The sequence below is a fragment of the Mustela nivalis genome (assembly GCF_964662115.1).
Source record: "Mustela nivalis genome assembly, chromosome: 19".
Taxonomy (NCBI): Eukaryota; Metazoa; Chordata; class Mammalia; order Carnivora; family Mustelidae; genus Mustela; species Mustela nivalis.
The window spans coordinates 13,755,490-13,782,306 of NC_139038.1; the positions used below are offsets into that span (position 1 = coordinate 13,755,490).

At 52.8% G+C, this 26,817-nt stretch overlaps 1 protein-coding gene across 1 annotated transcript in view; it reads left to right on the forward strand.

Moving 5' to 3' along the window:
- Positions 1 to 1,692: 1,692 nt before the first annotated feature.
- GALNT17 (polypeptide N-acetylgalactosaminyltransferase 17) overlaps positions 1,693 to 26,817 on the forward strand; it is a 415,760-nt gene continuing 390,635 nt past the window's right edge. Inside the window, exon 1 of the mRNA XM_082714352.1 lies at positions 1,693 to 1,943. Coding sequence (XP_082570478.1) covers positions 1,706 to 1,943 — 238 coding nt within the window. The 5' untranslated portion in view covers positions 1,693 to 1,705. The remainder of the gene's footprint in view (positions 1,944 to 26,817) is intronic.

Below are 26,817 nucleotides of genomic sequence, written 5' to 3' on the forward strand. Positions count from 1 at the left end.
CTCTTTATGGGGGGCGGCCGCGTTCTCTCTGAGGCCCGGGGAAGTGAGTGGATCGAGAAGGGTCTTTGGATCCCGGCCTCCCCAGCGCCGGGCTCCGCGAAGAGGAAGAGGCCGAACGTGCGTCTTGCGATGGAACGAGGGGGACGCGCCCGCGGCGGCGGGGACGGTCAGCATCTCGGCGCCAACAGAGCCCACCCAGCCCAGGGCGCGCGGCCCGGCTCCCGGAGCCGCAGATCCGGGTCTCCAGGCCAGGATTTCCCTGCAGCCATTCCCGGCCACGCCGCGCGGAGCCGCGAGCGCACGGAGAGGGATGTCTTCATCGCCGCCCGGGATGGAGCGGCCCCGCCAGCCCCGCGGGCGCCGAGGCGCGGGGGTCCCTCCGACGCCGCCCGCCGCCGGCGCGGCTTGAGCGCCCCCCCGCCCCCGCGCGGCGCCCACTCTCCAGGCGCCCCCGCCCTTTCCGGGTGCGCGCGCACGAGCCGGCGACCGGGGAGCCGTGCGCCCGGCAGCTCCGGGGAGAGGCTGGCCCGCGGCGGCGGGGGAGGAGCTGGCGCCGCAGCCGGTCCCCGCGGGCCGCGCCCCGCCCTCCGCCGCCACCTGCGCGGCCCCCCCCCGCCCCCCGCCCGGGCTCCGCAAGCCGGGGCCGGGGCCGTGGGCGCTCTCGGTGCCGCAGCGGCGGTGTCCTGCGTCCGCCAATTAGGAGACTCGGCGCTCGGCTCCGCGGGCGCGGGACGAGCGGCGCGGCCGGTGCTGGCGAGCGGAGGGGGCGCCCGCGCGCGTCCCTGCGGCCGCGCTCCCCGCGCCGCTCCGGGAGGGGCAGGGAACTGCCGTGACTTTTGAGGTCCGACTCCTTCCGGCCGGCCTCGCGACGCGCCCGCTCGCAGCGAGGCCGGGGCGACCCGCAGGCCCCGAAGGCTCCCGGCGTGGGGCTGGGGCTTGGAACGCGTCCCGGCGCCCGCGGCGCTGTGCGCGCTGGTGAGTTCGCTGGCGGGGTGGGGTGTCCCCGGCGCGAGGGGCGGAGAGGACGTCGCGCTCTGCCCCTTGGCCCGCCCCTGGAGCTGCCCCCACTTGGAGAGTAACTGGGACTTGAGCGTGACTGCGGAGCCGCGAGGATGCGGGCGCCGGGCGCGGGCTTCCCCTCCGCCGGGCGCGACGGAGCGGGGCGGTGAGCGGAACAAAGGCGCTCGCCCGGGGTAGCGGGTCCGGGACCGGAGACCGCGCGCCGCGACGGCCGCCTGCGGACCAGGGTGGTGGCCGTGCTGCCCCAGGCGCCGCGCGCTCCCCGCGGGCGGGCGGCAAACCCGAGCCCGACACCTGCGCGCAGCTCCCGCCGCGGCGCCCGGGCAGCCCCGCTCCCGGCGACCCGAGGGCCAGCGCCGAGCCCCTTGCCGGCGCCGCGGAGACACCCCCGGCCCCCGGCGCTTCGCGGAGCCGCGGAGGCGCCCGAAGGGGCCGAGCGCCGCGAACTGAGCAGGCGTCTCCGGGAGCACTTCTGCACACCCAGCGCTTCCATGGGAGCGACTTCGCTGTCCCCCTGACCGCCCCGTCCTCCCCTTCGCCGGAGCGGCCGCGCTGCGGGGCCGCGAGCCTCTGGGGGCCCCGCCGGCCGTCCGGAGTGTGAGGCTCGCACGGGCCCCGGCTGCCCCGCGCCTCGCCGGAGCCCGAGGGGGCGCGGGTCCGGGGCGAGGGCCGGCGGGCGTGTTTGATGGCTTCACTGAGAAGAGTCAAAGTGCTGCTGGTGTTGAACTTGATCGCCGTGGCCGGCTTCGTGCTCTTCCTGGCCAAGTGCCGGCCCATCTCGGTGCGCAGCGGAGACGCCTTCCACGAGATCCGGCCGCGCGCCGAGGCGGCCAACCTCAGCGCGCACAGCGCCAGCCCCGTGCAGGATGCGGTCCTGAAGCGCCTCTCGCTGCTCGAGGACATCGTCTATCGGCAACTGAACGGTAAGGACACGCGCCGGCGCCCACGGGGCTCCTCGCGGGCGGGCCCGGCGCCCTTAAAGCCCTGGGGCCCTGCGCGCGGTGCCGGGAGCCGGTCCCTCCCGACTCCCGCGGGCTCCCCCTTCCCCTTTCTGCTCTGCCTGGCCCAGAAGGCCGGGGCTGCTGGAAAGAATGACCCGCTTCTTCTGTGGCCCAGCTGTAAGTTTGCTTTTATTGTGGAAACGTGTCAGTACAGCCGGCTCCCGGGCCCCCGCGTGCGGGAACGTTACCTGGAGACTCCGGCCGGACTGCAGAAGCCAGTCGCGCGGCGGCCGAGGGGGACGGGGCCGCTGGCCGGCTGACTTGGAGGAAGGAGCTCCTGCAGCGTCGCGTTCCGTGGGGTCAGACAGAGAGGGACACTGGCGGGCTTTCAGTGTCTGCAGAGTCAGGGCCTCGGGTGTGGAGCTAATGCGCTTCGGTAGTGAGTTGAGTGTGTCAGCCGGCTGGACAGCTGATAACCAGGACCCGTCCCTTCCTGCCGCCTGGGTGGAAGCTGCTGTTAAAAACACCTGGTTTCTCACCGGAGGGCAGGCTGAGGGCGACTGTTAGCAGTTCCTGGTGGGCTGGGGAGGCCGTGCTGCAGAGTGTAGCAAAGCGAGGCGTGCCATCCAATTAATGGCAGTTCTCCGAATCTGCCCCGTGTGAAACGTTCTCCTTCGTGCTTCTGGAGAAGGGGGGAGACTTTTGATGTGCCCTGACTACATCTGGCCTGGGGACTGTTAGGTCACTGGACACGTGCTGTTCGCAAGGCCAGAGTGAGTGTCACCTACCTGAGTCCAGGCAGCTCCTGGGGGGGTCCTTGGGGCTGGCACCCAAGGCAGATCCCAGGCTGCTGCCTACCCTGCTGAGCTTCTTCCAGAACCACTAATACTCATGAAGATCATGATAGTAACAATTGCTGTAACGTTTGCTCCCCAGTGATCCCTGCTGGGTCCTTCCAGGTGGGATACGGTCGGAACTCTGAGCATCATCTGAAATATCGCCTTGGTCTTCTTGGTGTCATGTCACAAGTGTCCAGGGGGTGCTTTCAACTTGTATCTGCCCCGGGTAGTTGCGTCTAGATAAATTAGAAGCTTATGGGGTGGGCCTTTGATTCGACTCAATACCTGCCAAAGACCCACCCCTAAGACCCAAGATGGCCTGGGTCTCACTGTTACGCTGCGCGCAGGGACACAAGTCGTTTTAGAATTGGTTTTAGTTAGGAAACAAAATTTGGTATAGCCACACTCCGCATGCCCTAAAGAGGAATAATAAAATCTAAATGGTATTTACTCAGCGCACACACATGCAGGGGCTCCTTTAGTCTTCCTAGCAACCCCAGGAGATAGGGGCTGATACGGCCTGCTGAGTACCACGCTCCGTCCCCTAGCCAGGGGCTGGGGATCGAACTTGGATGGTCTGTTCCGGAATTGAGGTTCTTAATGCGGTGCGGCACTGGCCTGCCCCAGTCTGGCCTGTGTCAGAGTCGGACGGAGGGCGCGCTAAGTCACAGGCTCCTGGACCTTGGCCCTGCAGTCTCTGATTCAGTAGATCTGGGGTAGAGGCCTAAGACTTTACATCTGGGCTAGCTGGGGCCTGCACCACGGCCCACTGCCTATGCGGGGCAAGCAAAGAGGAAAACCTATTCGCCCATCAGTGCCTGCCGGTTGGGGTTGGGGTGGGAACTTCTGAGAAGCCGAGAGCCTGCTTCACGTGGCAGGGGTGGGGGGTGTTGGGCTTCTCTGCATGTGTGCTCTTCTGTCCTGTAAGCAGTCCTCTGGGGACATGCCTGGCCCTTGGGGCTGGTTGGGTTGGCCGCCATGCGGTGGGAAGACGGAGCTTTCTGGACTTGCAGCCTCTGAGGAGGGACTGGTGGGAAGACTGGCTTCAGAGCCTTTCCTGGGCCAGGAATTCCGGCCGGGACTCGGTGGGTGCTGTCTTCCTGGCTGCTGAGCGTAATCTGGAGCGAAGTGAAGCCCAGAGGAAGAGGGCAGGGCGGAGTCAGGGCACGGGGAGAAGCCTCCGGCCCACCCTGACCGCCGGCGCGCCGTGCCCGTGCTCGTCCTGGGCATTGTGCGTCCCACCTGTGGATGCCGTAGCCCGCCGGGGCTGCAGGGGACGGGGGCTGAGGGTGGCGAGGGCTCCTGGGACCTGGACTTCATTGTCCACTGGCTCTGCAGCCCGTCTCTATCCCTTGCTCCTGAAGGAGAAGGAAACCTTGACCTTGGTGTTCTTTATTCCTCGGGAATTAAAGGTGGCCTGTGAGCACCAGGCGTCCCGTAGGAGCAAGGCGGCTGGGGTCCAGCCCTCCTGGTACAGAGCGCGAGCTGACCTGTTCAAGGCTGCTCAGCCTTCCTTTGAACCCTTAGGAAGCTCCAGCAGGAGGCACTCCTGGAGAGCTCTACCCCTCCCTGGCCCTGAGCACTGCTGTCCCGAGGGGCTCCTCCCCCCAGGAACAGGTTTCCTTGGGTGTCCTGACAGGCCCCTCCACCACCCCCGCCCTCCGGGCTTGGAGGCCAGGGGGCCCCAGGCTTCCTTAGAATCAGCTTCTCTGCTAACATTCTCAGTGCCCAGATCCCGAATCCTGTCCCTTGGAAAAACAGTTACCGGCTGTTGCGCCTGTTGTGTTTTTCTTACCGCAGTCTGGGAACTCGGAGATGCAGGGAAATCACACGGAGATGAGTGAGTTAGGTTTCCCCCTCCGGACTCTGTCTGGCCCCTGCTTTCCCATTCTTCCGGCAAGTCCCCCACGGCTGCCCCTGGGTGTTACGTGGGACGCTCTGCCCCGTGCCCTGGGCCTGGTCTCTCGTGGTGGCGTTGCAATGATCACACGTGGGTCCAGCTCTCTGCGTGGGAAGCCCCACTCCCCAAGGGCCCAGCTTCCAGCAGCTCTTTCCTGAGGAATCCTGGGCAAGCCTAGGGGCTGCTAGTCAGGGCCGGCCCCAGCCAGCGGCAGCCAGAATGTCCCAGGTTCCCACTTGCCAGGGCCTTCTGCCTTCCCCAGCCTGACCCATCTGCTCGCAGGAAGGCCCAGATTTGCCTTGGGACTGTGGCCTCCACAGGTCAGCCCCAGCCTTGGGGACGACGTCCGGGTTTGCTGTCCCAGCTCCCTTCCTGGATCCCTCCATCCTTTAAAGTTCGGGTCAAGGTCCTTGCCGTGGGGTTGGGAGTGGGGTCGGGGGCGGGGTTGTGCCAGGCCACGCGTCTGGGCTCCTCCTGCTCCGAGGTGCGTGAACTTTCTTGTCATACGTGTTCATGCATGTTCTTGTGCTTCCCTGGGTTTGTCTTTTGAGGCCAGAACTGGATGGTTCGCTTTTCAAGGGCTTGAAACCATTTTTTGGACTTTTTAATACCACGTCCGTCTTTCAGGCCATAACCAATAGCACCTTGTACGGGATGCGGTTGGTCCATTGGACGGGAGCTAGTTTTAGGAGGGAAATAGTCTCCACGCTGTCCTGGCTGGGCTGGGCTGGGTCGGGCGAGGGGGAGGGAGCTAGAAAGACTTGCCTGGGGAGACCAGGCAGTGTGAGGAAGCCATCTGTCTCCACCGTCTTAGCTGCGCCCTCGTGAGGCTGCCCTGGTCCTTCCCTGTCCTGACTGAAGGGCTCCAGTCCCTCCGGAGGACTTTGGAAGGGAAGCCGTTGCCCGGCATAGGGAAGAAAGCATTTCAGTATATTTTCTTTCAATCTGTGCTTTCTTATAACACAAATATGGCTTTATATTCCTTTTTTGGAGAGAAGAAAATTCAGTCATATTTACTGTAGAAAATTTGGAAACCCTCAAAGGGTTCCATGAGAGAAAAATAATGCTGTGTTGAAATATTTTATGGAACAGTGACTTCGTGGTTCAGGCCGAGCATTAGGAACCGCGGACCTGGGGACGGATGGAGTTCTTGTGGGGTTTCTCATGGGACTCTGCACAGGACTTGTCTGCTTCCTGCCCCTTCTGGGGACGTCATTTGCTTCTCTCATTCTGGAGCGGAGAAAGAGGTGACAAGCAGAGATGCTGTGTGACTTAGCCAGGAGGACACAGCCAGGGAAGGGCAGTGCTGAGATTTCCCGAAGCCTGGGTGTTTTCCCCAGCCCAGGGCCGTCCCGAGGAGTCAGGGTGAAGACAGCGTTTCCCTGTCCGCCCTGCCCCCTGCCAGCCCCAAGCTCTGGCTGGCGACCCCCTCCCGCACCGCCCACCCCACCCCTGTGCGGTGAAGCCCAGGGCAGCTCTGTCGTAAGAGGAAAAGCGATCGATTCAGGTTCGCTTCCAAATTTAGATTTCAGGAGGATATTGAGCAGAAGCGGGGTGGCTTGGAGAAACTGACAGTCTTTGTGGGAACGGAGAGAAGCCAGAATGACCCTTCGGAGTCCTGCCCCCAGGCCGTTGGGGCAGATGGGGTGTGAGCTGCGGAAATCCGACAGGGGCCCCGGGGCGCCGGCCCTGGCACAGCCCCCCCACAGCCTGACAGCCCAGGACAGCCAGGAAGAGGCCGAGATCTGCTCTCGGAGGCCTCCAGGTGGAGTCACAAAGAGAGGGCTGGCATTTCGAAGGCACTTCTTCATGAGGCCCGGGGTTGGCCTGGAGACCCCGGAACTGCCTGGGACGGGCCCTGGCTATGGGAAGGAGGGAGGTGGTGGGGAGGAGGAGAGGGCAGATGTTTGTGTTAAAATCACAAATTTTACACAAGGAGCGTCAGACGGAGGCCAGGGCAGCTCGGGCCTTCACGGGGTGCCCAGTCAGCGGGGCCAGGGTCTGGGCGCGGGGCGGGCGGGCGGGCTCCCTTCCTTTCCCTCTGATGCACGGCCGGCATCTGGAGCAGCCACCTGTCCTGCGGGATGGGGAGCCCTCGGAGGCAGTGTGTGCGACAAGCGCCCTCCTGGCAGGCTTGGCCGCCGCCTGCCCAGTCCCAGAGGTGATGGGCAAGAGGCCACTGTGCCATTCTCAGGGAAGAAACCCAACCCCCTGACCTTTGCTGTTGCCAAATCGGGAGTGTCCTTTGTGGACAGGAAGGAGGCTTGGTAATTAGAGCCAGAGGCAGCCACGGGAGGAAGGGGCCATGGGCGCTGTGAGGCGCATGGCAGACAACGAAAATCTGGGATCAGATAGCCGGCAAGTCTCTTCTAAGAATATACAATTGGAAAAAAAACCCAGAAGTTTGCTCACTTGGGCATCAGGCAGACTGGACTGGATGACCGATTCTGGTCCCTCTTAGCTCCATGACCTTGGGCAAAGCATGTCATCTCTCGATTGAGAAAGGGGGTCCTTGTAAGGCCAGACAAAATGGGACTCGGAGCAGACAGGCCAAGCCCCGAGGCCTGGCGTGTGGCAGCTGGGAGCGCGCAGGCGTCTGGAAGGAAGCGACCCTGCCCGCCTGTCTCCGTCCCGTCCTGGATGCTGGGAGCCACTCTAGCTCATAGCAGGTGCCCAGCAGATATTTCTGGCCTGAATGCACGACGAGCCGCTAGCCATGCTTTGTGGCCGACTGTGGTCATTGTTGTCTGCGGTGTGACTCTTCAGAGGGACAATAGCAAGTCCTTTTCCTTCTCACTTGCCTGGATTGTGAATTAATGGGGATCCGTCTCTCCTCTTGTGTTTGTCTGAGGCCAAATTCTGTTCCCTTCTTCTTTCTCCTTTCTCCCTCTCCCACTTGACTTACAAAGATGATGCCTTTGGGTGATGCTTGTGAGACCGAGGAGAAGAGATGGGCCTCTACACCTCGGACCCCAGGACAGAAGCTCACGTGTATTATGGGCACTGGCGGGCGTGGGCTGGGGATCAGGATACGGAGCGGGCAGACATCTGTGGTCTCAGTGGAAAGGTGCGTTGGTGGTCTTACCAGGGACACATGAGGTCCTGGAAGAGTTGCTGGCGTGAGTATGGGGCTGAGGCCTGGACGGGCACGTGGGGGGTACTTGGCCGGTGAGTGTTGAACTTGAACCTGAGGACCCAGAGGTTTTGACAGGTGCACCTCAGAACACAGGTGGTCAGAGCTCCTCTCTCCGGCTTTGCTCTACTGGGGGACCTGACGGGGAAGCAAGTCACACACAATGGTCCGGGCTCAGGCCTGGGAACCCACAGGGTGGCCGGCATGGGGGGCAGCAGGGACAAAGGCAGAAACGTGGGTGGGGACCCAAGGGAGGCCGCACGGCAGGAGCTTGCCGGTGAGGTGGGGCTGGTCTTGGAGGAGCAGGTGGGCCCACTACCCCGTCTGGATTCGGCGGCACGGCTGTGTTGTAGGGGCAGAACCTACGTCCCCAGCTGCTGCCCAAGGGACCAGAAGGTGGAACCTGGAAGTCCGGGAGAGCCAAGGCTGCGCAGGATGGCCTTTGACTAGGAGCTGCCCCTCAGCCGGGGATTGGGGGGAGGGGTGGCCCCTCCGCAGGGGTGGAGGGTGGGGGAGAAGGGCCTTCCCTCCCTCCCCCTGCCCCCCTTTCCTGATGCCTACAAGTCGTGAAGAAAATGCAGGACTCGTTTGGTTGAAAGACCTTCTTCTGCCATAGTTATTGTTGCTCACGGGTCTCTAGTCTAGTCCGACACAAGGATGACAATTGGCTTAGCCACTGAGAGAGAAGTTTTCCCTTTTAATAACGTCCCTGTCATTGCTAACTGCTGAGCCTCTGCCTCGCCATGCATGAGTAATAACCCGCCGCCGTAATTGCGGGCGGCCACATCCACACAGCAGCACCGAGCGTGCCGACAGTTGATAGGGAGGAAGGTTCCACAAGAGCCTCCTTCCGTCCTCGCCGCAGACACAATGGCTAATTGTGTGATTAGTGTTTACTGAGGGGTGTCTAATGGTAAGACATGCCTTGTTAGGTGCTGTCCGTCCCTGTGGAGAGTGCACTGAACTCATGGGGCCCTGGGGTTCTAGTTCTACCCTCTTTCTAGGGACCAAACTTCATGTGTGTATAAACTGAGAGCTACATGACTGGAGGGTCCTTTAACTCGCAGATTATGAGCACCCCCCCATCTTATTAAAACCTCACGCATTCTCCAACAGCCGTTCAGAATCCCTTCAATCCCTGAAACCTTCCCTGTCACCCTGTCAGAATTAATTGTCCTGTGTTCTGGGCTCTTACAGTGCTTTGCATGGGCCGGCTTTTAGCCCTTGTTCTTCTCTGCCTTGCATTATAACGAAGTGTTAACGTGGTCAGAGCTAAGAGTTTGCAAGAGAATACATTTTATTCATTTCTAAAAATCCTTCTCTGTGTCATTTAGGAATTAATTCATCGTGGAATGGGCTCTCTCTTGACAAGCCCAGAAGCAATGGTGGCTAGGATTGGTTGGGCATCGTGAGGTCATTATGATGACATAATTTTATGACATTATATTTCGCCTGGTCTTCATGGTTGCAAGATGGCTGCGGTAGTGCCAGACATTGCATCTTTGTGCAAGGAGGGAAGTGGCCGCATCTCCTATTCTCTAATCTGGGAAGAAAATCTTCTCCAGGAGTGTCTCTGGCATGCTCTGCTCATGGTCTGGAAAATGGTCAAATGACCAGCTTTGCTTCAAGAGAACTTTCTGGAGAAAGTGAGGGTAGCTGAGGCAAAAAACCAAAGAGGGAATGGGGTTTACATTATGAATCCACGGTGTCTGCCATCCCTTCCACACTCCCGATGCTTTTTCAGTGAACATTAAAATGAAGCAAGACTCTTGGCCAACCAGAAACCAATTACCTAGAATAAAGTCCTCGGCATCTTGGTTAACTGAAATTTGTCTTGAAGGCATCTCATAGATGGAAACTGTGACCATGTTTTGTCATTTTTGTGTCTCTGAAACATTCATTTTAGGGTTGGTAATGTGTCATCGTTTAACTGGTAGCATTTTTTCTCCATAAAAATGGTATAGCTTGGGATGCCTGCATGGCTCAGTCATTAAGCATCTACCTTCGGCTCAGGTCATGATCCCAGCATCCTGGGATCGAGTCCTGCATCCGGCTCCTTGCTCAGCAGGAGCCTGCTTCTCCCTCTGCTTCTGCCTGCCATTCAGCCTGCCTGTGTGTGCTCCCTCTCTCTCTCTCTCTGACAAATAAATAAATTTTTAAAAAATGGAAAAAAAATTGTGTAACTTGCAGTCAGAGTTCTCTGAGGTTTGGTGAAGTACAATGTGTACTATTGTACGTAGAAGGTACAATATGCATGTGGTATTATCGTATGTATCATATGTAGTACGTACATATGTATACCAGAGTTTACCTGCACAGTGGTTTTATTGAGCACTTGATACATACCAAGTGTTTTGTGCTCCTGAATTGTACGTCAGGTACGTGTCCTGTGAAGCCCATTTTACATACTAAGGAAGCTGAAACTCAGAAAAACAGGTAAGTCGTCCAGAGACACTCACCTGCTGCCTCTCACTGTCTCCCTTTGCGAGACGGACGCTCGCAGCCTCCTGGGTACGCCAACACCCAGTCCTGATCGGCGTTGGTGGCTGGCCCAGGGGATTGCCGAGGGACAGGCGTCGGGGCTCAGTGGCAGAATGGTGGCCGCGAATCTTCCTTCCTCCCTTCCTTCCGGTTTAGCAGTTACCAGTGTGTAAAGTTGTGAAGCTGTTAATTCTAGGGCTCTAAATTATGCTGCGAGAGCTTTAAATCCAGCCCATAATTAGAACAAAATGTGAGAAAAGTGAAATTGATATTAAGTTAATTAAAAGGCTTTGCTTATATTTGCAAGGAAATTAGCACGACGAGAGTGCTGACAAGTGCACATTGTTAATTTCTTCTTCGTTTGGGCAACTCTCAGCAGGCCCAAGGCAAGCTTTGTTCTCGGCTTCTGCCCTGTGCCCTCTCCACAGTCCAGTCTCCAACTTGTTGGTATTCACGGTGGCTTTAATTGGGCAAGAGCAGTGTCATCTTGCGAGGGTTGTTTTTTAGTGGAACCAGGCCTCAAGTCGGAGCCACACCATCCAGCCAAGGGCCCGGGCCCGGACGGATGTGTGGGGCTTTGGAGGTTGTGGACGCACCTGCTTCTGGGAAGCCGATGCCACGCGCTGATGTTCCCTTTGGCTCCAGCTCACCCTTCCCGTGCCTGTTCACCATCCTGACCTGTGCGAGAGACCAGAGCTTGAGTATGTGGTATAGGACTGTAGCTTGGAGCTCCTGGGAGGCAGGAACAAGGCTTTCTGACAGTGCCGTTTAGACCAGATCAGGGTCTACATTAGGGCTGCTGACATCAGGCAGCTTAGAACGCTCCTGTCTCCAGTCGGGCTGGTGGGACTAATGCTCTTGTTCACCAAGAAATTTGTCTTGGGCACCGAGCTCGCCTTCGGCCTTGCCTGCGGGTAAGTGGGGGCCATGGGACTGAGTTCTGGGTAGAAGGTGGGTGGAAGTGATGTTTCTCACTGTCAGGCTTGGTCCCCCGTGTCCCCTGCGGGGTCCCCCATGCTTCTTTACCCATTCATGGTGGCCTTGGAGTCTGCATCTAAGTGGCATCTAAGATGGAAGGACCCTCAGTCTGTGAGTGACTGGGTAGAACACATCCCCCCACTCTGAAGCTCTCTCCCGATGTCCCTGTGCCTTTGGACCGTTGTGTTAAGCCGCTGAGATCTTGGAGCTTCGCTGTTACAACAGCTAGTGTTAATCCTGACGGATTCAGTCAGGCAGAGCCGGAACCCTGGTCTCCCCAAGTGACAGGCCGGCCTGTCTACTCCAGGTTTCTACCTTGATTAATATGACCAGCAGGTACTCGTTGAGCTAAACAATAAGTGGTTTGGGGTACGGTGGTCGGCTTGGAATCCATCTGGCTCTGGACCAGCTTCTCTGGCTGATCTGTTGGCTTTAAGAAAAGAGTCTTGTTCTCAGTGTCCCGGTGTTCTATTTACGGAGTGATGGAATGATTGTAATCATCCCCTACTTATGCTCCATGTTGGAGCTGAGGGATAAGTATTGAAATACAGCTAAGTTGTTTGCAATTATAAAGAACTAAATAATATATGCATTGTCTTTATTACAGCTTCTGCTGATAGGAACTGGCATTTTTCAAGATGAGACAAACTGAAAAGGTTAGCTTAAGAATTAGCAATTTAAAAAATCATGATCTTTGCTGCCACTGCATTTTAAATCATGCAAACATTTATGTTTGTGCCAAAGTTCCACAATTTCCTTTAGAGCAATTACTGAAATGCATTCACAGGATAAAAATGGAGTTCAGGGAAGAATATTTAAGAGCTCTTTAATGATGTTACAAACTTTGCTAATTTGCCAAGTTGTTCTAAAATCCACTTTGATTTTTTTTTTCTCTCCCTACCCATCTTCCTGCCATTGAACTGATTCCAGAAGGTTTGAAGAAGGGGGCTGCAACTTCCATTAAAATAGACAAATCTTCTAAAATATCTTTTCAAGGGCTTCGTGTCTTCTTTCATTAGCTGAAGGTGAACACTCAGAAAGAGACAAGAACCCTTGGGCTGTGTTTACTTGCACAAAGCAGTTCAGGGAGCAAACAAAAGCCAAACAGGAGTTACTAAGTGGGTGGTTTGAAAAGTCTTTTTTGCTCCTCATCGGCTGGTGTTCTAGAGCCTTGGGTGTGGGAGCAGACGCCCAAGTGTCCTCTCTCTCCCCTTCCTCTCTCAGAGGTCAGCTTGGCACAGCTGCTGCCAGTGAAGGGTGTGTGGCCCCCACCGCCTGGCAGCTGGGGGATGGCTCTAGCTTCCTTGTCAGGGCCCTGGAAACCCAAATCTGTCCTTCTGCTTCCCCACAAGAGGGGATCTCACGTTCATGGTGCCCAGTTTTGTTAAGAGTGTAATAAGTTCTTGGTTGCCCCTCTGGGATGCTTCTTTTGAAAGCTTCATCTCCAGCAAAGAAAGTTCAATGCCCCCGAGTTCCGGAGAAGGAGAGCCAGCCATGCAGCCCTGCCCCCCGCCTCCCCCCACCAGCTCCCTACTTCCCCAACCACGTGCTCTCCTGGGGGGCACCACGCCGTGAACTGAACATGGGCCTTGAAGTCCATAGATTTTCCCAGACTTCCTATGGCTACATAACAAAGCCAAGCCACACCCTTCAGGGTTGCTGCGCCTCAGTTTACCTAGCGGGAACACAGCAGCTGCTCATAGACATACGATAAAGACTAGACAAGATGGCATTTGTAGAATACCTTGGAGAGTTCCCGGAGGCCGGAGAATGTTGGTGAATGATCCTGGGATCACTGTAGCAGGGGTGGCCAGAGCCGTTGGGGCTCCCTGGACCAAGACAGTTAGCCGCTCTGGGACTGCTTGTCTCCCCAGTGAAGCCTGGAGGGGATCTAACCTGTGTTGAAGTCCTGTGATTTTATGGATCAGACCAGTGATTCAGAAGTGCCTTTTCATGTAAACGGCGGTTGGTCCACTCTGGATTTCCATTTTGGGGCATCAAGGGAAAGTGTAGTCTAAAGGAACGGGAAAGGGCTTTTGTAGGTGTGGTGGTTTTAAAATGTATCTGCAAATTCTTTGACGCCGTTCCCGGCTTAAAAGGCACACTAATTGCCTCCCCCTTGAGTCTTACTGGCTGGCCTTAGTGACCACCTTCTCGAGGCTGGAGGCCAGTGGAAGGGGTGTTGCAGGACCTCGGAGGCTGGATCTAAGGGGTGGCGGAGGGTCCCCCAGGCACTCTCTCTGGGGATGTGTATCTTTGTCGTCTTGGGCCACAGTCAGAAATCAGGCCGTCCTAAAGCCACTGCTCTGGGAGGGGGAGAGACTCTCCCAGAAAGGGGGAAGGATCGGGGGAGGGGAAGAGCGCCAGAGGGTGCAGCTCCCGGCTGCTTTTGTCTTTGGGGGGGGGGTCAGACACGCGAGTGAGCGAGTGAGCGAGCTTCAATCCACCGCACCCCACCACCCTTCCCGGCTGACCCCCCCCCCGCCCCACCTGTTCCGGCTGCCCCCACCCCTCCCCCATTTCCTCCTCGCCATCCCCCTCCCCAGGGACCCCCGCAGCCCCCCCGCCCCCCATGCTACCTTTCCGCTCTCCCCACCTCCCCTCTTCCACCCTGCCCCACCCCACCTTGGCCTGCGAGCCTCCCGGTCCTGATGCCAGGTGGAGCCGAGAGTGGCGGTCCCCACGCCCAGGCTCTGCCCAGATTGCAGATTTGGGACCCAAATCAATGAGGTCATCGTTTCAAGCCAGTAACTTTTGGGGTTGGTTTGTCGTCCAGCAGTTAATAACCAGAACACCGGGCCAGTACCCTTGCGCTCAATAAAGTGTCTTTTTTTTCCTTCCGACCCACAAGAAGTAAGGGATTCCCAGTGACGATGGCGTCGAGGGGCCGACAGGAGCACATGACACAGTAGCTAACATCGGCAGCGCGTGCGCCTCATGGACGCAGCACTGGGCCTGAGACTTTGTATGGACGTCAAAGTGGGTCATGGATCATGGATTTCTTTTCCCCTTAAGTCTCAGGTTTGTGTGCCACCGACGGACTGTGGACAGCAGCCTGATTGCTGCAGAGCCGGTCGGCTGGCCGAGAACTTCAGCGTCTTGTAGCACGTCCCCGGCTTGGCCTGGAGGGCCAGGCACCATGGCTGTGCCCCCCTCCCCCGAGCATCTCCTTGAGCATCATGGCCAGACTCATGGACCCTCACACCCGAGTTTCTGACATCCCGCTGTTTCAGGTCTTTGAGGAGGTACAGGAATACATTCGACAGAGCTTGTGTCGACAGGAGACAAAGGACTTTCTACTTGTGGGGGGGCAGGGGAGTCCGGAACGTTCTTCTACAAAGAAGACACAGACGGCAAACCTGCAGAGCACCTTATTCCCCAGAAGTTGAAATAAATACTGTAAGCGTCTCATCTTCTAGTGAAGTAGACTGGGGAGTAGGCGGCTTGTCTGGACTCTGGTCTTAGAACGAAGACATAAATCAGCATCTCGCTTTGCCCAGGCTGAGAACATTGTATTTCGGTTCTAACTTGGACACATCGTGCCTATGGCTTTGCACTTCCTTACTCCAGAGCCAGGGCACCCAGAGGCCAGTGGTTCCCATGCCGGTCTGAGCTTCCTACTGGTGAAGACGCTTGGGAAACTGGCAAAACTTTGGGGGAAAGTCCTGGTTCCCAGATCCCTCCCCCTGGGGGTTCACATTTTGCGGATACCCCGGGTCAGACTTGGCTTTGGAAATCCTTCTTTTTCGAAAGCTCGGTGGGTGATTCTGAGGAGCAGGTGGGAGCCACAGACGGGGCGGCCGCCGTGCCTTGAAGTGCTCCCTTCTCTTTTCCTGGAGGCAGAAGCTTTCACGCCTTCCTACCTGCGGAAGGCTTCGTGGAGGGTTTCAGTGTCTGCATCTCTAAAAACATTGATTCCGCAGGGCTGCTGGGAGGCTTGGATAAGTTTATTCACGTGGGATGTTTGATACATTCCTGGCTTCTTGTAGATACATTTTTTTTTAAACCTCCCAACACAATTAACATTGTTGCCAGCATTTGCCTCTTCATTTCAAGAGCAGAAATATACCTTCAAAACCGATCTTCTCTTTCTGTTACTGACAGAACACTGAACGTGAGAACTACCTTCACGGTCCGCGGGTGTTGCTGGGACCCCAGCAGGTGGCCTCCCCTTTTGGGGCTCACGGTGGGCCCCCGTTCTGCCCTCACCACACCTGCCTCTCCCGCCATCCTGATGTCTTGGGTTTGGATAAGCTGGGTGTGGGTGGCTGTGTTTCATTGTTTGCTGGGAGTGCAGTTCTACCTTTTTATGGAAAACCTGCTTGTCACCTGGTGTTTGCTCAGTCAGTTTGCTGTGGTATTGACTCTGGTTTTACAAGGCGCTGCTTTCCATCTTTGTTCTCAGACTTTGTTCTCACACCCCGGCTCCCCCCTCCCCTTCTGCTCCCTCTTCCTGGTGTAGCCCGACACCCTGGGTAAGACCTGGGAATGGGCCTCGGCGTGGTTTCCCCCTCCAGGCTCTGCTGGGAGGCGTCCGTGCTGCATGGGGCCACCCGTGCTTGGTCCTCAGCCACCCCACGCCCTCCATTCGTCCGAGTTTTGTCTTCGTCCCCGGTAATGCTTCTCACCCCTTAGCACCAAGTGCCTTTCCTGAAGAACGCCGCCTGTCATCTCGGAGTTCCTGAAAGTGATGGGGATGTGTTTGGACGCGACAGTTGAGACTCGAAGAAGGCACGTTTCTGCAGTATGCAGAAACCTTCCAGAGCTGATGAATTTCTTTTCCCCCTAATCTTGGGTGCTGTCTTGCCCACCTCTAATGGCATGCTTGCCTGCTCGCGGCTTTCTCCCTACCTTGAGTCTTTCTAAAGCGTTCAACTTGGTTTTCACCGAGACAGTCACTCTCTTTTTTTATCCTAACTCATAATGTCATCCCTTTATGTAATTTAATAGAATTACATAATTACAGTAACAAGCACAGCTGGTACGGGGAGGTTTGGGAAAAAGGCAAGGGACTGTTGGCAGGTACACAGCTCAACTGGTGAGAGCAGAGGCAGGCCGCCCACGAAATCGAGGGGTCCCTTCCAGCCTGGTGACCGTGCGCCGGGGTCTGTCGGTCTGTCTGCCTCTCCTGCTTTACGGAGGTGACGGAGGGTGGCAGCCTGGTGGTCTCTGTGGCAGTTAAGAGAGCATTCCTGGGATCAACTTAGCACATTCACTGTGATAAGTCAGGAAACAGGGAACCATAGAAATGCGAGAATAAAATTGTTATAGCCCAACGGCATTAAGATAAGAGCGTCTTCTTTCTTCCCTGTAAACACTCTTGTGTCTTTAAGATCACGCTTGCCTATAAATGTTTGTGTCTTGTGCTTTCTCTTACATTTTTAGATAAACGTTTCCCTGAGGTGTTATCAAACACCTCGTCAACATTAATTTTAGTTATATGGTATTTTCATACAGTGGTTTTACCCTAAGTCTCTCTCTCACCTCCCTATAGGCAGAGAATCCAATTGATGCAATGGGAGAAATTTCGGAGTTTTTCCTTCCTCTGTGGCAGAAACCCAGCTCTTCCCTCCTGTGTCTCTCCTGTGCGTCTCCTTCGTGACTCACAGGGAACCCTTCATTTCTGACACTCGTGGTCACCGAATGTCAGGGTGTTTCCCCACACCTAGCAGTTCTCTGTGCCTCCATCTAGGGCTCCCATAATTCAACTCAATTCTGATACTGTCTGCCTGGGGGTAGCGTCAGATGACCCCGCTTAAGGGCTCCGTCCCACAGGACTGTCCCCTCCACTAATTCAGATGTCAGTCCTAAGCCAGAGTTTCCAAGGACTCCCTCTCGGATTTGGTTAATTTTCTAGAGCACCTCATGAAACGCAGAAACATTTTACTTACTTTTATGGGGTTGTTAAAAAAGGATAGGGTGAAGGGAACAGTTGAATATCCAGATGGAAGAGATGTGTGTAGGGCAGGACGGTGAGAGCTTCGGGGGCCGTTCTGGGCATGCCAGTCTCCCAGCCCCTCCATGTTCACCAACCCACAAGCTCTCCTGATCTTGTGCTTTGGGGATTTTATGGAGGCTTCATCCCACAAGCAAGATCAACCATTAACTCTATTTTTACCCCTTCTGGGATGTAGGGCCGAAAATTCCAAGCTCCAGTTAGGGTTCCATCTTTCCGGAGACCAGCTCTCATGCAGGAGCCCACCTAGAGTCACCCCATCAGAGCGAGATACTCCATCACCTGGGAAAATCCTGGGTGCCTTGGGAGCCTTGTGTTGGGAACCAGGGTCAAAGATCAAATACTAGAACAAAAGATGCTCCTACTGCTCTTGTCACTTAGGAAATTACAAGAGTTTGAGGAGCTCTGTGCCAGGAGCTGGGGCCAGAGAGCAAATTTATATTTTCTATGATCTCCTTCCAAATTTTTATTATAAATAATGGTGTGATGAGCATCTTTCTATGTAGAATTTTGTATCTGGTATCAGATAGAAGTAGTATCATGTGGAATTAGTAAACCAGAAGGTTTAAGGGCTTTTTAAAGATTTTTGATCTATTTTTGCCCAACTGGTTTCCATTAAGTTTATGTGAGTTTGTTTTTCACAATAGTACCCAACAGTCCTGTGTTCCCTTATCTTTTCCCACAATGAAGAGATGTTACAATATCTAAAACCTTGCTAATTTGATAAACAATCATACCTTCTTGTTTTAGCTTACATTCCCTTGATTGGTAGTGAGACTGAATATTTTTCCTAATACGATTTATTTGCATTTGCAACTTGCTAAAATTTTAAGCTCTGATTGATCTGTTAAAAACAATTTATCTGTTGATTAATTGAATTGCTGATTTGCATACTTTTTTTAATGTAGTGAAGAAATTATCTTTGTCTTCCGTATTTATTACAGATATGCATTCCCAACGCATCGCTTACCTTTTAATGTTGATAATTTTTTGGAGGGGATGTATCGGCTTTACATTTTCAAGAAGAGTGAATTTCACAAAGGGTTCTCGGCTTTGGGTTTTTGTTTTTCTTTTTTTAAATATATCCAGATGTATTTTTTTTTCTGGCTTTATTTAAAAAATTAAGTTCAATTTTTAGCACATAACTAAAAATACACCTGAGAATTATGCTGGGGAATTATACTTAGGCGTTGAAGTTCTAGCTTGATCTTTTCTACGTCAGCCCCGCTGGTTGAGTGACGCTGCCTTCCCCACTGACTCATGCCTCTCTTCTGCCGCGCTCTCAGCTGTTACACGGAGAACGGTGATGGTTCTGGGTGTCTGTTCTGTTCTGATGTTATGTCTATACTAGCATCAATGCTGTGTTGTATTAATTACATGATCATTTTAGTCTCCATCATTAATCTTCTGTTCATCTTTGTTTCCTTTTTTTAAGAAAGGATTTATTTGAGAAAGAAAGAGAGCGAGCGCTTGAACAGGGGGAGGGGGAGAGAGAGAGGGAGAATCCTCAAGCAGCATCCACCCCCACCATCCCCCCCACCCCAGCCGTCACCGTGTAGGGTCCGCTGTGGGGCTCGAGCCCAGGACCCTGAGATCATCACCTGAGCTGAAATCGAGAGTCAAATGCTTAACCAACTGAGCCACCCAGGTGCCCCCACATGCTGGAATTCTTGATTTTGTCTGTCTTTCACAGACCAGTAACATTTCTGACGGAAAGGTAGGGGGATGATAGATTTTCACAGATCTCGTTTTGTGTTTTTCCTTTGCTTTTACATATATGTGCCTTGGCTAACGGCAACATTTCTTTGTTGGACTCTTTTCCCCACAAGTGATGGCATTCTCTTCTGACATTTAGTACTAGACTGCCTAAGTTGAGTCCATCTGTCTAGCCATCCATGGATCCCTGGATTGGAGCCATCTGTCCATCTGGGACCAGTTCTGTCATTTGCAGAGCCCGTTGCAAAATGAAGATGCGAGGTCCCTCGTTCAACAATCGTGAGCAATTTCAGGGCGGTGACGGCAGAGCGTTAAGCCAAGTGCAAGGCCCTCGAAGTTCAGGGCTTCTTTATTTCCTGTTAATTCCTTATTGAACACGCACCACGTGTTGCACAATTTAAGGTACAGTCCATGGGGCGACATAAGTAGCTCAGTTACGGGCTTGTCAGTACGGGATGGAGGTGTGCACAGGGCACTGCGGGTGCGCAGAGGAGAGAGAACTCCACCAGCCCTGGTTTCCAGAGAAGGCTACTGGAGGAGGGAATACTTGTACTGATGTTCCAAGTGATGCTGGGGGGGGGGGGGGTTGAGCTTAAAGTAGTGACATGTGACATGCTCTGATTCCAGTGTTTTCAAGAGATCACCCTGTGCCGTGGAAGTGATGTTGTAGGGGACCCGGTGAAGGCAGGAGTGGAAGCAATGGGAAGGTGATTGTGGTGGTCCAGGCAAGGGAGGATGGGGGTGGAGGCTTCCGTCTATTTGGAAGAGTGGAGGTGGTGACTCGTGTGATGTCCTGGGTGGATTTTGCGGGAGCACTCTGTTTGTCCATGCATGGGAGAAGGAGAGAAGTTAAGGGTGACTCGGTGGTTTTAATCTCTTCAGTTAGAAGAAAGGAGTGGTCGCTCACCGAGACGGGCAAGACGTGCGGCAGAACAGGTCTGGGGGGAGATGAAACATCCAACTTCGGATACATTGGATTTGAGATGCTTATGAAACGTCAGTGGAGATGCTGAGTAGACGGCTTGACGTGCAGTTCTGGGTCTGGGCTTGACCCAAGTTGGGGACAAAGCTTTGTCAAGGAGACGGTTAGAGAAGATGAGTAAGACGCCGCCAATGAAATGGTTTTTTTGTTCAAGTATAGTTAACATACAGCGTTGTGTTAGTTTCGAGTGTACAATATGGTGACTCACACTTCTGTACATTTCCCGGTACTCATCACGTTGAGTGTGTGCTTAATCTCCTTTTACTCGTTATCTGATTCACTCATTCCCCCCTGCCCCCTTTCCTTCTGGCAACCACCAGCTCTTTGTGTTTAAAGGTCTGGTTTTATGTTCATCTCTTTCATTTTCTTTGTTTGTTCATTTTGTTTCTTATACTCTGCATTCGAGTGAAATCATACGGCATTCGTCTTTCTCTGACTGTCTTAGTTCACTTAGCATCACACCCCCTAGGCCCATCCACGTTGTTGCAGGTGGCAAGATCTCATTCTTTCTTTTTTTTATGCCTGAGTAATATTCCATTACATATGGAATATGTACACTTGGGTTGCTTCTGTATCTTGGCTGTTTGTAGATAATGTACAGTAAACCTAGGGAGTCATGTATCTTTTTGAGGTAATGATTTTGGGCAAATACCCAGCAGTGGAATTAATTAATTAATTAATTAATTAATTTTTGAGGAACCTCCATGCTGTTTTCCACAGTGGCTGCACCAGCTTGCATTCCCACCAGCAGTGCCCAAGGGCTCTTTTTTCTCCACATTCTCCCCAACCCTTGTTATTTCTTGTGTTTTGGTTTTAGCCGTTCCGACTAAACTGTGCGTAGTGATTGATTCGACATAGAGAAGGAGGAAACAGATTTAGAAAATGACCCTGACCAGTTTTATAGCTCTTTCCCCCTCATTCGTGAACCAAACAGGGATTCTGGAATATGGAGTTGTGTTTTGTGCTTTTGGGGAGAGCCCGTCCTGGAAGTATTTCTTCTAGTTCACATTCCTGTAGGAGATGATGAAGGTAATTTCTTGATGTTTACTTATGATGAAGAGACAATTGCTGCCACTTAAGTATTGAATTATTAATGATTCAGGAGGAAATGACTTCTTTCCGAAATACCGATCCTGAAGGTGTGTTAGAGGCCAAGTAGTACATTACCTCTTTCAGTGACAGGACCAACATGCTGAGGAACATCTAAAAGGAAGCAGTGATTACCTTCTCCGGGTTGGGTTCAGCTAGTCATGATTCTGGAAGTCCAAATCAGTTTGCTTTTGACACTTGGCACAACATAGAATCCATCATTATGGGATTAATCTCATACTGGGGGCGGGAGGAGTGGGGCTTTCTAGAATCAGTGGATTTGGAACCGAAACAGAACATTTTCAAGTTTCGAGGAAGAGCCGATGGTCCCAGGCCATTCTGATCTGACCTTATGAGACAGTTCTTCCAGGGTCTGGCTATTTGCTGCCAGACACGGTAGTATACTGGTGTGTGTGTGTGTGTGTGTGTGTGTGTGTGTGTGTGTGTGTGTGCATACACAGTACATCCTCCTCCCCTTTCAAAACTCAGAGGAGTTTTTGCAGAGACAAATGGGACCAGGATGGGACTTGCCTGTGTGTTGTCACCGGCATGAGACTCAGTGAGGAGACGGGGACAGCAGAGAAGACCCTTTTAACCAGCTGGGAAGCTAGGTGGGTGAGTGTGTGGGTGTGACAAGGTATGTATTTTAGCATCACCTCATACACTCACGTGCGAAGAAAAAGTTCTCTAAGGCCATTTGCTGTGCTCCGAAATGGATTAGAACCTGCCTTTATTTCCAGAGAGTGATTTAAATATTGGATAGCTCATTCATAATTGACTAAAAGAATGCAGGGGCTCTTTACAGATTTTGAAGGCATTCTCTCCAAAAGGCTGTTTTGTTTTCTCTTTTTGAAATAAACATGAATTAGCATAAGAAATAAGGAGGCCCTGAAAGGAATCAATAAAATTAACGGGAATTGGATTTCATCCTTTGAATGCATCACACGTCCCTATTAGGGGAGATACCGAGCAAAAGGGAATCAGTTCAAAGAGAAGCGGAGGCTCATGAAAGACTGACCTACTTCAAGAGGATGAATATTTAAAATCAGAAAAGCTGGAAAAATAATTCAGTTTACATGGATGGACCGAACCGCAAAAATAGCAGGGAAAGCTGGGTTGAGTGAGGTGGGGCTGGCACCATGTTGGGGAGCCCGAGAGGTGTGGGGAGAAGGCTGACCTTGGACCCTGAGCCGGGTTTGAGTTCTGGTGCTGCTGATTGTTTATTTCAAGTATATGTTTTTATTTCTACCCTTAAAGCTGTTACCCTTTGCATTGCAAATGAAGTTGGCTTGGCTCGACTTGAATGTTAAAATTAAGCCTGTTTAATTTTTTTTTTTTTTAGGTGAAACAATGAGGGAGGAATTTATGAGTTCAGACCACGCTAGAGCCTCTGTGTGGAGGGGCTGAGGATGGGGTGCGAGTGTCCCTGCAGATATGACCCACAGCCCTCCTTGGCGAGGTGGGCAGAGGCTTCCCAGGAGGCTGCTCTTGCCACACCTGAAACTCTCCTTTCCTCCTGCTCCGGGGCCCTCTGAGCCTGGGGTTGTAACAGAGATCAGTGTTTCTGCCTTCTGAGGCGCGGTCCTTCCAGAGCTGTGTGACTTCCGAGGGGAAGCTCTGCGTGCGCACCCGCTGATTTTCCTTTTGCAAATTAGTGCGGGCGCTCCACGCACGGCATCCGTAGGGAACCTAAGTAAAGTTCTCTGTTTCCCTGGCAAATAACTGAATTTCCTCCTGCATAAAACGGAGAGGGGCACCTGGGGGGCTCAGTCCGTTGTGGGCCTGACTTTGGGTGTCAGCTCAGGTTATGACCTCAGGGTCCTGAGCTCAAGCCCTGCCTCGGGCTCGGTGCTCAGCGGGGAGTCTGCTGGGAATTCTCGGCTCCCCTCTGCTCCTACCTCCGTGCCCTCCCCCCCCCTCGAAACAAATACATCGAGAAGGGAGATAAAATGCCCATCTGATTTGTTTGGAATTCTCCATTTCTTTATACTTAATTGGACTTTTGAGAAGGGTTTTTTAAAACAGCTTCGTTGAGGTATAATCAACAGTCATTACACCACATGTTTAAAGGGTACGCGTTGATACGTTTGGAAATACACAGGCACCAGGGAAGCCACCACCACCTTCAAGCTCACGTCCCTATTTGTCGCCCCAGAAGTTTCCTCGTGCGCCGCTGTCATCATCCTTCCCAACCCTCCCATCGGCCTTTCTCCGCACCACGGTGGTTCGCCTTCCGGGTGGTAAGGGGTTTGCCTCTTCGTCTGGATCCGCAGGAAGAAGGGGGTCACAGAGCGCGCCCTCTCCCCTGGCCGACTGCCTCTGCCCGGCGTGGTGGTCCGAGCCCATCCGTGCTGTGGCCGGTCTCAGCAATTCATTCCTTTTCCTCGCCGAGCGCTCTCCGTTACGAGCGGCCACAGTGTGTCCGTCGGTTCTCTTGTTGATGGGCATTTGGGTCGATTCCAGATTTCGTCTGTTCCGAAGGAGACTGCTTGGAACGCTCAGGTAGGAGTCTTTGTGGGGATAAGGCTTTTGTTTTTCCGAGGGAAATAACCAGATGCAGACTGGCTCGGTTATATCGTAGGTAAATACTTAGGAAAGTTTTTTTCAGGGACAACTGCTCCGATTTCCGTTTCAGTTCTCACCAGGGGTGTATGAAAGCTTCAGCTGGAGCTGTTATGACGTGTGTGTGGTGGTGTCTCTTCCTAACTGTAACTGGCCTTTCCCTAATACCTACGGTTGTTTTTGCGTTCAAATCGTTGCCCATATTTTACTTTTCAGTTTTTGTTCTCGAGTTTTGAGAATTCTTTGTGTATTCTCGATGCAATCACCGTCTCAGATACGTGGCTCACACACAGTTTCTCCCAGTCCATGGCTTGTGCCTTCATTCTTTTAATGCTGAATTTCAAAGAAAGGCTCTAACTTTCAAGGACGTCTGTCCGGTTTATCAGTTTCTTCTTTTATGGATCGTGTTTTTGGTATCTTATTGAACAAGTCTTCACTTAACCCATTGTCACAAAGAGTTTCTTCTATGTTTTATTTTTTATTTTTTTAAGATTATTTATTTATTTATTTGACACAGAGAGAGAGCGGTCACAAGTAGGCAGAGAGGCAGGCAGAAAGAGAGGGGGAAGCAGGCTCCCCGCAGAGCAGAGAGCCCAATGCAGGGCTCGATCCCAGGACCCTGAGATCATGACCCGAGCTGAAGGCAGAGGCTTAACCCACTGAGCCACCCAGGTGCCCCTATTTTCTATGTTTTAAAGTTTAGTTTCACCGTTAGATCTATGACCAGTTGAAATAAATCTTTGTATCTGGTGCAAGTTACGGATTGTGTGTGGGTTTGTGTTTTTTTTTTTTTTTGTATATAGATATCTAGTTGTTCCAGCATCATTTTTTTGGAAAGATGGCCTTTCTCCGAGAAATTGCCTTGGTAGGTTTGTCGGAAATCAGTTGATCATGTACGTGGGGATCTATTTTTGGACTCCCCGTTCTGCTTCTTGGCTGTGCATGTCTGTATTCACAACACCACCACGGTGCCTGATTACTGTGGCTTTGTAGTACGTCTTAAAATGGGTAGCGTGAGGCCTCTGACGTTGTGCTTCTTTTTTAAAAGTCCTTTTACCTGTTTAGGTCCTTCATATTTCCATAGGAATTTTGGAACCAGTCTGATTCTCTCTCTCTCTCTCTCTTTTTTTTTTTTTTTGTTTCCTTTCAAGTTTTATTTATCGATTTATTTATTTGTAGGAGAGAGCACGGGTCTGGGTGTGCACAAGAGTGCATGAGTGGGGGAGGGGCAGAGAGCAAGGGAAACAGGCAGGCTCCCCACTAAGCAGGGAGCCCGACCACAGGAGGCTCCATCCCAGGACCCTGAGATCATGACCTGAGCCTAAACCACGAATCTGATGCCTAACCATTGAACCTCCCAGGCACCCCTTCTGTTGGCCATCTTCTGCATTGATTGTTGAATGTATTTCGCATCTAGGTACCCATTGGCTGGTGGCAGCAGACCTTGTTCGGGGCCCTCTGTGAGTCCCAGCCTCTCTTCCTTCCGGGTGGTTCTTTCCCCAGCACTGGGTCCTTTCTTCACACTAACACACTGATCGGGTTTCAGCTGATGCTGGAGGGGTCCCTCGGCAGACCTCTGGGATTCTCTCCCGTGCGGCATTCCCCCTCCTGCGCTTTGCCCTGTGAATCCTTGCTGTCTCCGTCTCCACGGACCCTCGTCTCTACCCTTCAACTGAGGATGGCTGCTGGCCTTGGCCTGAATTCCCTGGTCCTGAATGTTAGTCCTGAAACTCTCAAGGGAGTGGCTCACCTCATGTGGTTCCTCTCTTCTGGGGTCCATTGTACTTTGTTGTCTGATGTCCAGCATCTTGAAAACTTTTATTTTTCATATGTTGAGTCTATTCTGGTGGATTCAGGTGGGACAGTAAATTTGGTCGCTGTTACTCTGTCTTGATTGAAAGTAGAAGTCAATTACTTGGGTTTTACATAATGTGGTTTCTTCTATTTTTAAGATTATTTTTTAAGCAATTTTTTAAAAGATTTTATTTATTTATTTGACAGACAGAGATCACAGGTAGGCAGAGAAGTAGGCAGAGAGAGAGGGGGAAGCAGGCTCCCTGCTGAGCAGAGAGCCCGATACGGGGCTCCATCCCAGGATCCTGAGATGATGACCTGAGCCGAAGGCAGAGGCTTTAACCCACTGAGCCACCCAGGCACCCCTCAAGTAATTTTTATACTTTCACGGGGCTTGAACTCACAGCCCCGAGATCAAGGGTTGTATGCCCTACTGACTGAGCCAGCCAGATGCTCCTGTGTAATGGTTTCTTAGTTTAGTCTGCTTTTTAGATGGGATATTAACCCTAGCCAGGCTGTCTGCGACCTTCTGCATGGGGAGGGCAAATTCTTTCCATCTAGAGTCTCCCTTCCTTTGTGTTGAATTTATAACACCTTGTCGAAACTTTTGTCGTTTTAATTTATTGTTTCTCTTTTCCATTTGACTATGGTCTCCTTGAGGATTATGGCCGGGTTTTATTTACATCCTGCCCTGCTAGGGAATGTTGGTTTATGTAATGATGAGTGAATTAAAGTGAATGAAATTTTCCATTTCCATAACAATGTATGGGTTGCTGCTTTTCCTTACCCCCTTCAAAGAAGTAGATCAGGCAAAGGCTATATACTCTTTTAGAAGGGCAATGCTTTGTTTAAAATCTAGCTTATTTGGAATTTTGAGTGTGTGTTCCTGTGCCTGCATGAGTGCAATAGTGATGGGTGCTTGGTGTTTTAATATTGAAAAGGTGTGGCTAATTGAAAGTCAGAGTGGCCCCAAAATAATTCATGGCAAATGTCCCTCCAGGAGATACAGGTCGGGGACTATAGGGTCCTGAGCTTTTTAATGAAAGTTTATTAAACAAATGCCATTATGTTTTATAGCTGTATAATCTGTGATTCTTAATTCATTTTTCTTACTTCACTTTTGTCGCTAAACGGGATAAAGGCAGACTTGCAAGCATGTATGATTAATATAGGAAGCCCCCGTGGGAATTTGGTGTTTTTGAGGGGCCTAGTGAGTTAGAAGGAGGAGGAACACTAGTGAAAAAACTTAGTAGAAGGGGTATCTGTCTCTACGGAGCCAGTATTCCAGAAAGAAAGTTTGTGTCTTGGAAATATTCTCATTAGAAATTTTTGATCTCCAATTACTTGCAAGTTACTAATTTGGGGACGTGGATTTACTCATTATTATTACCGTAGACTTTGCTCCGTTCTCTCTGATTTGCGCCTG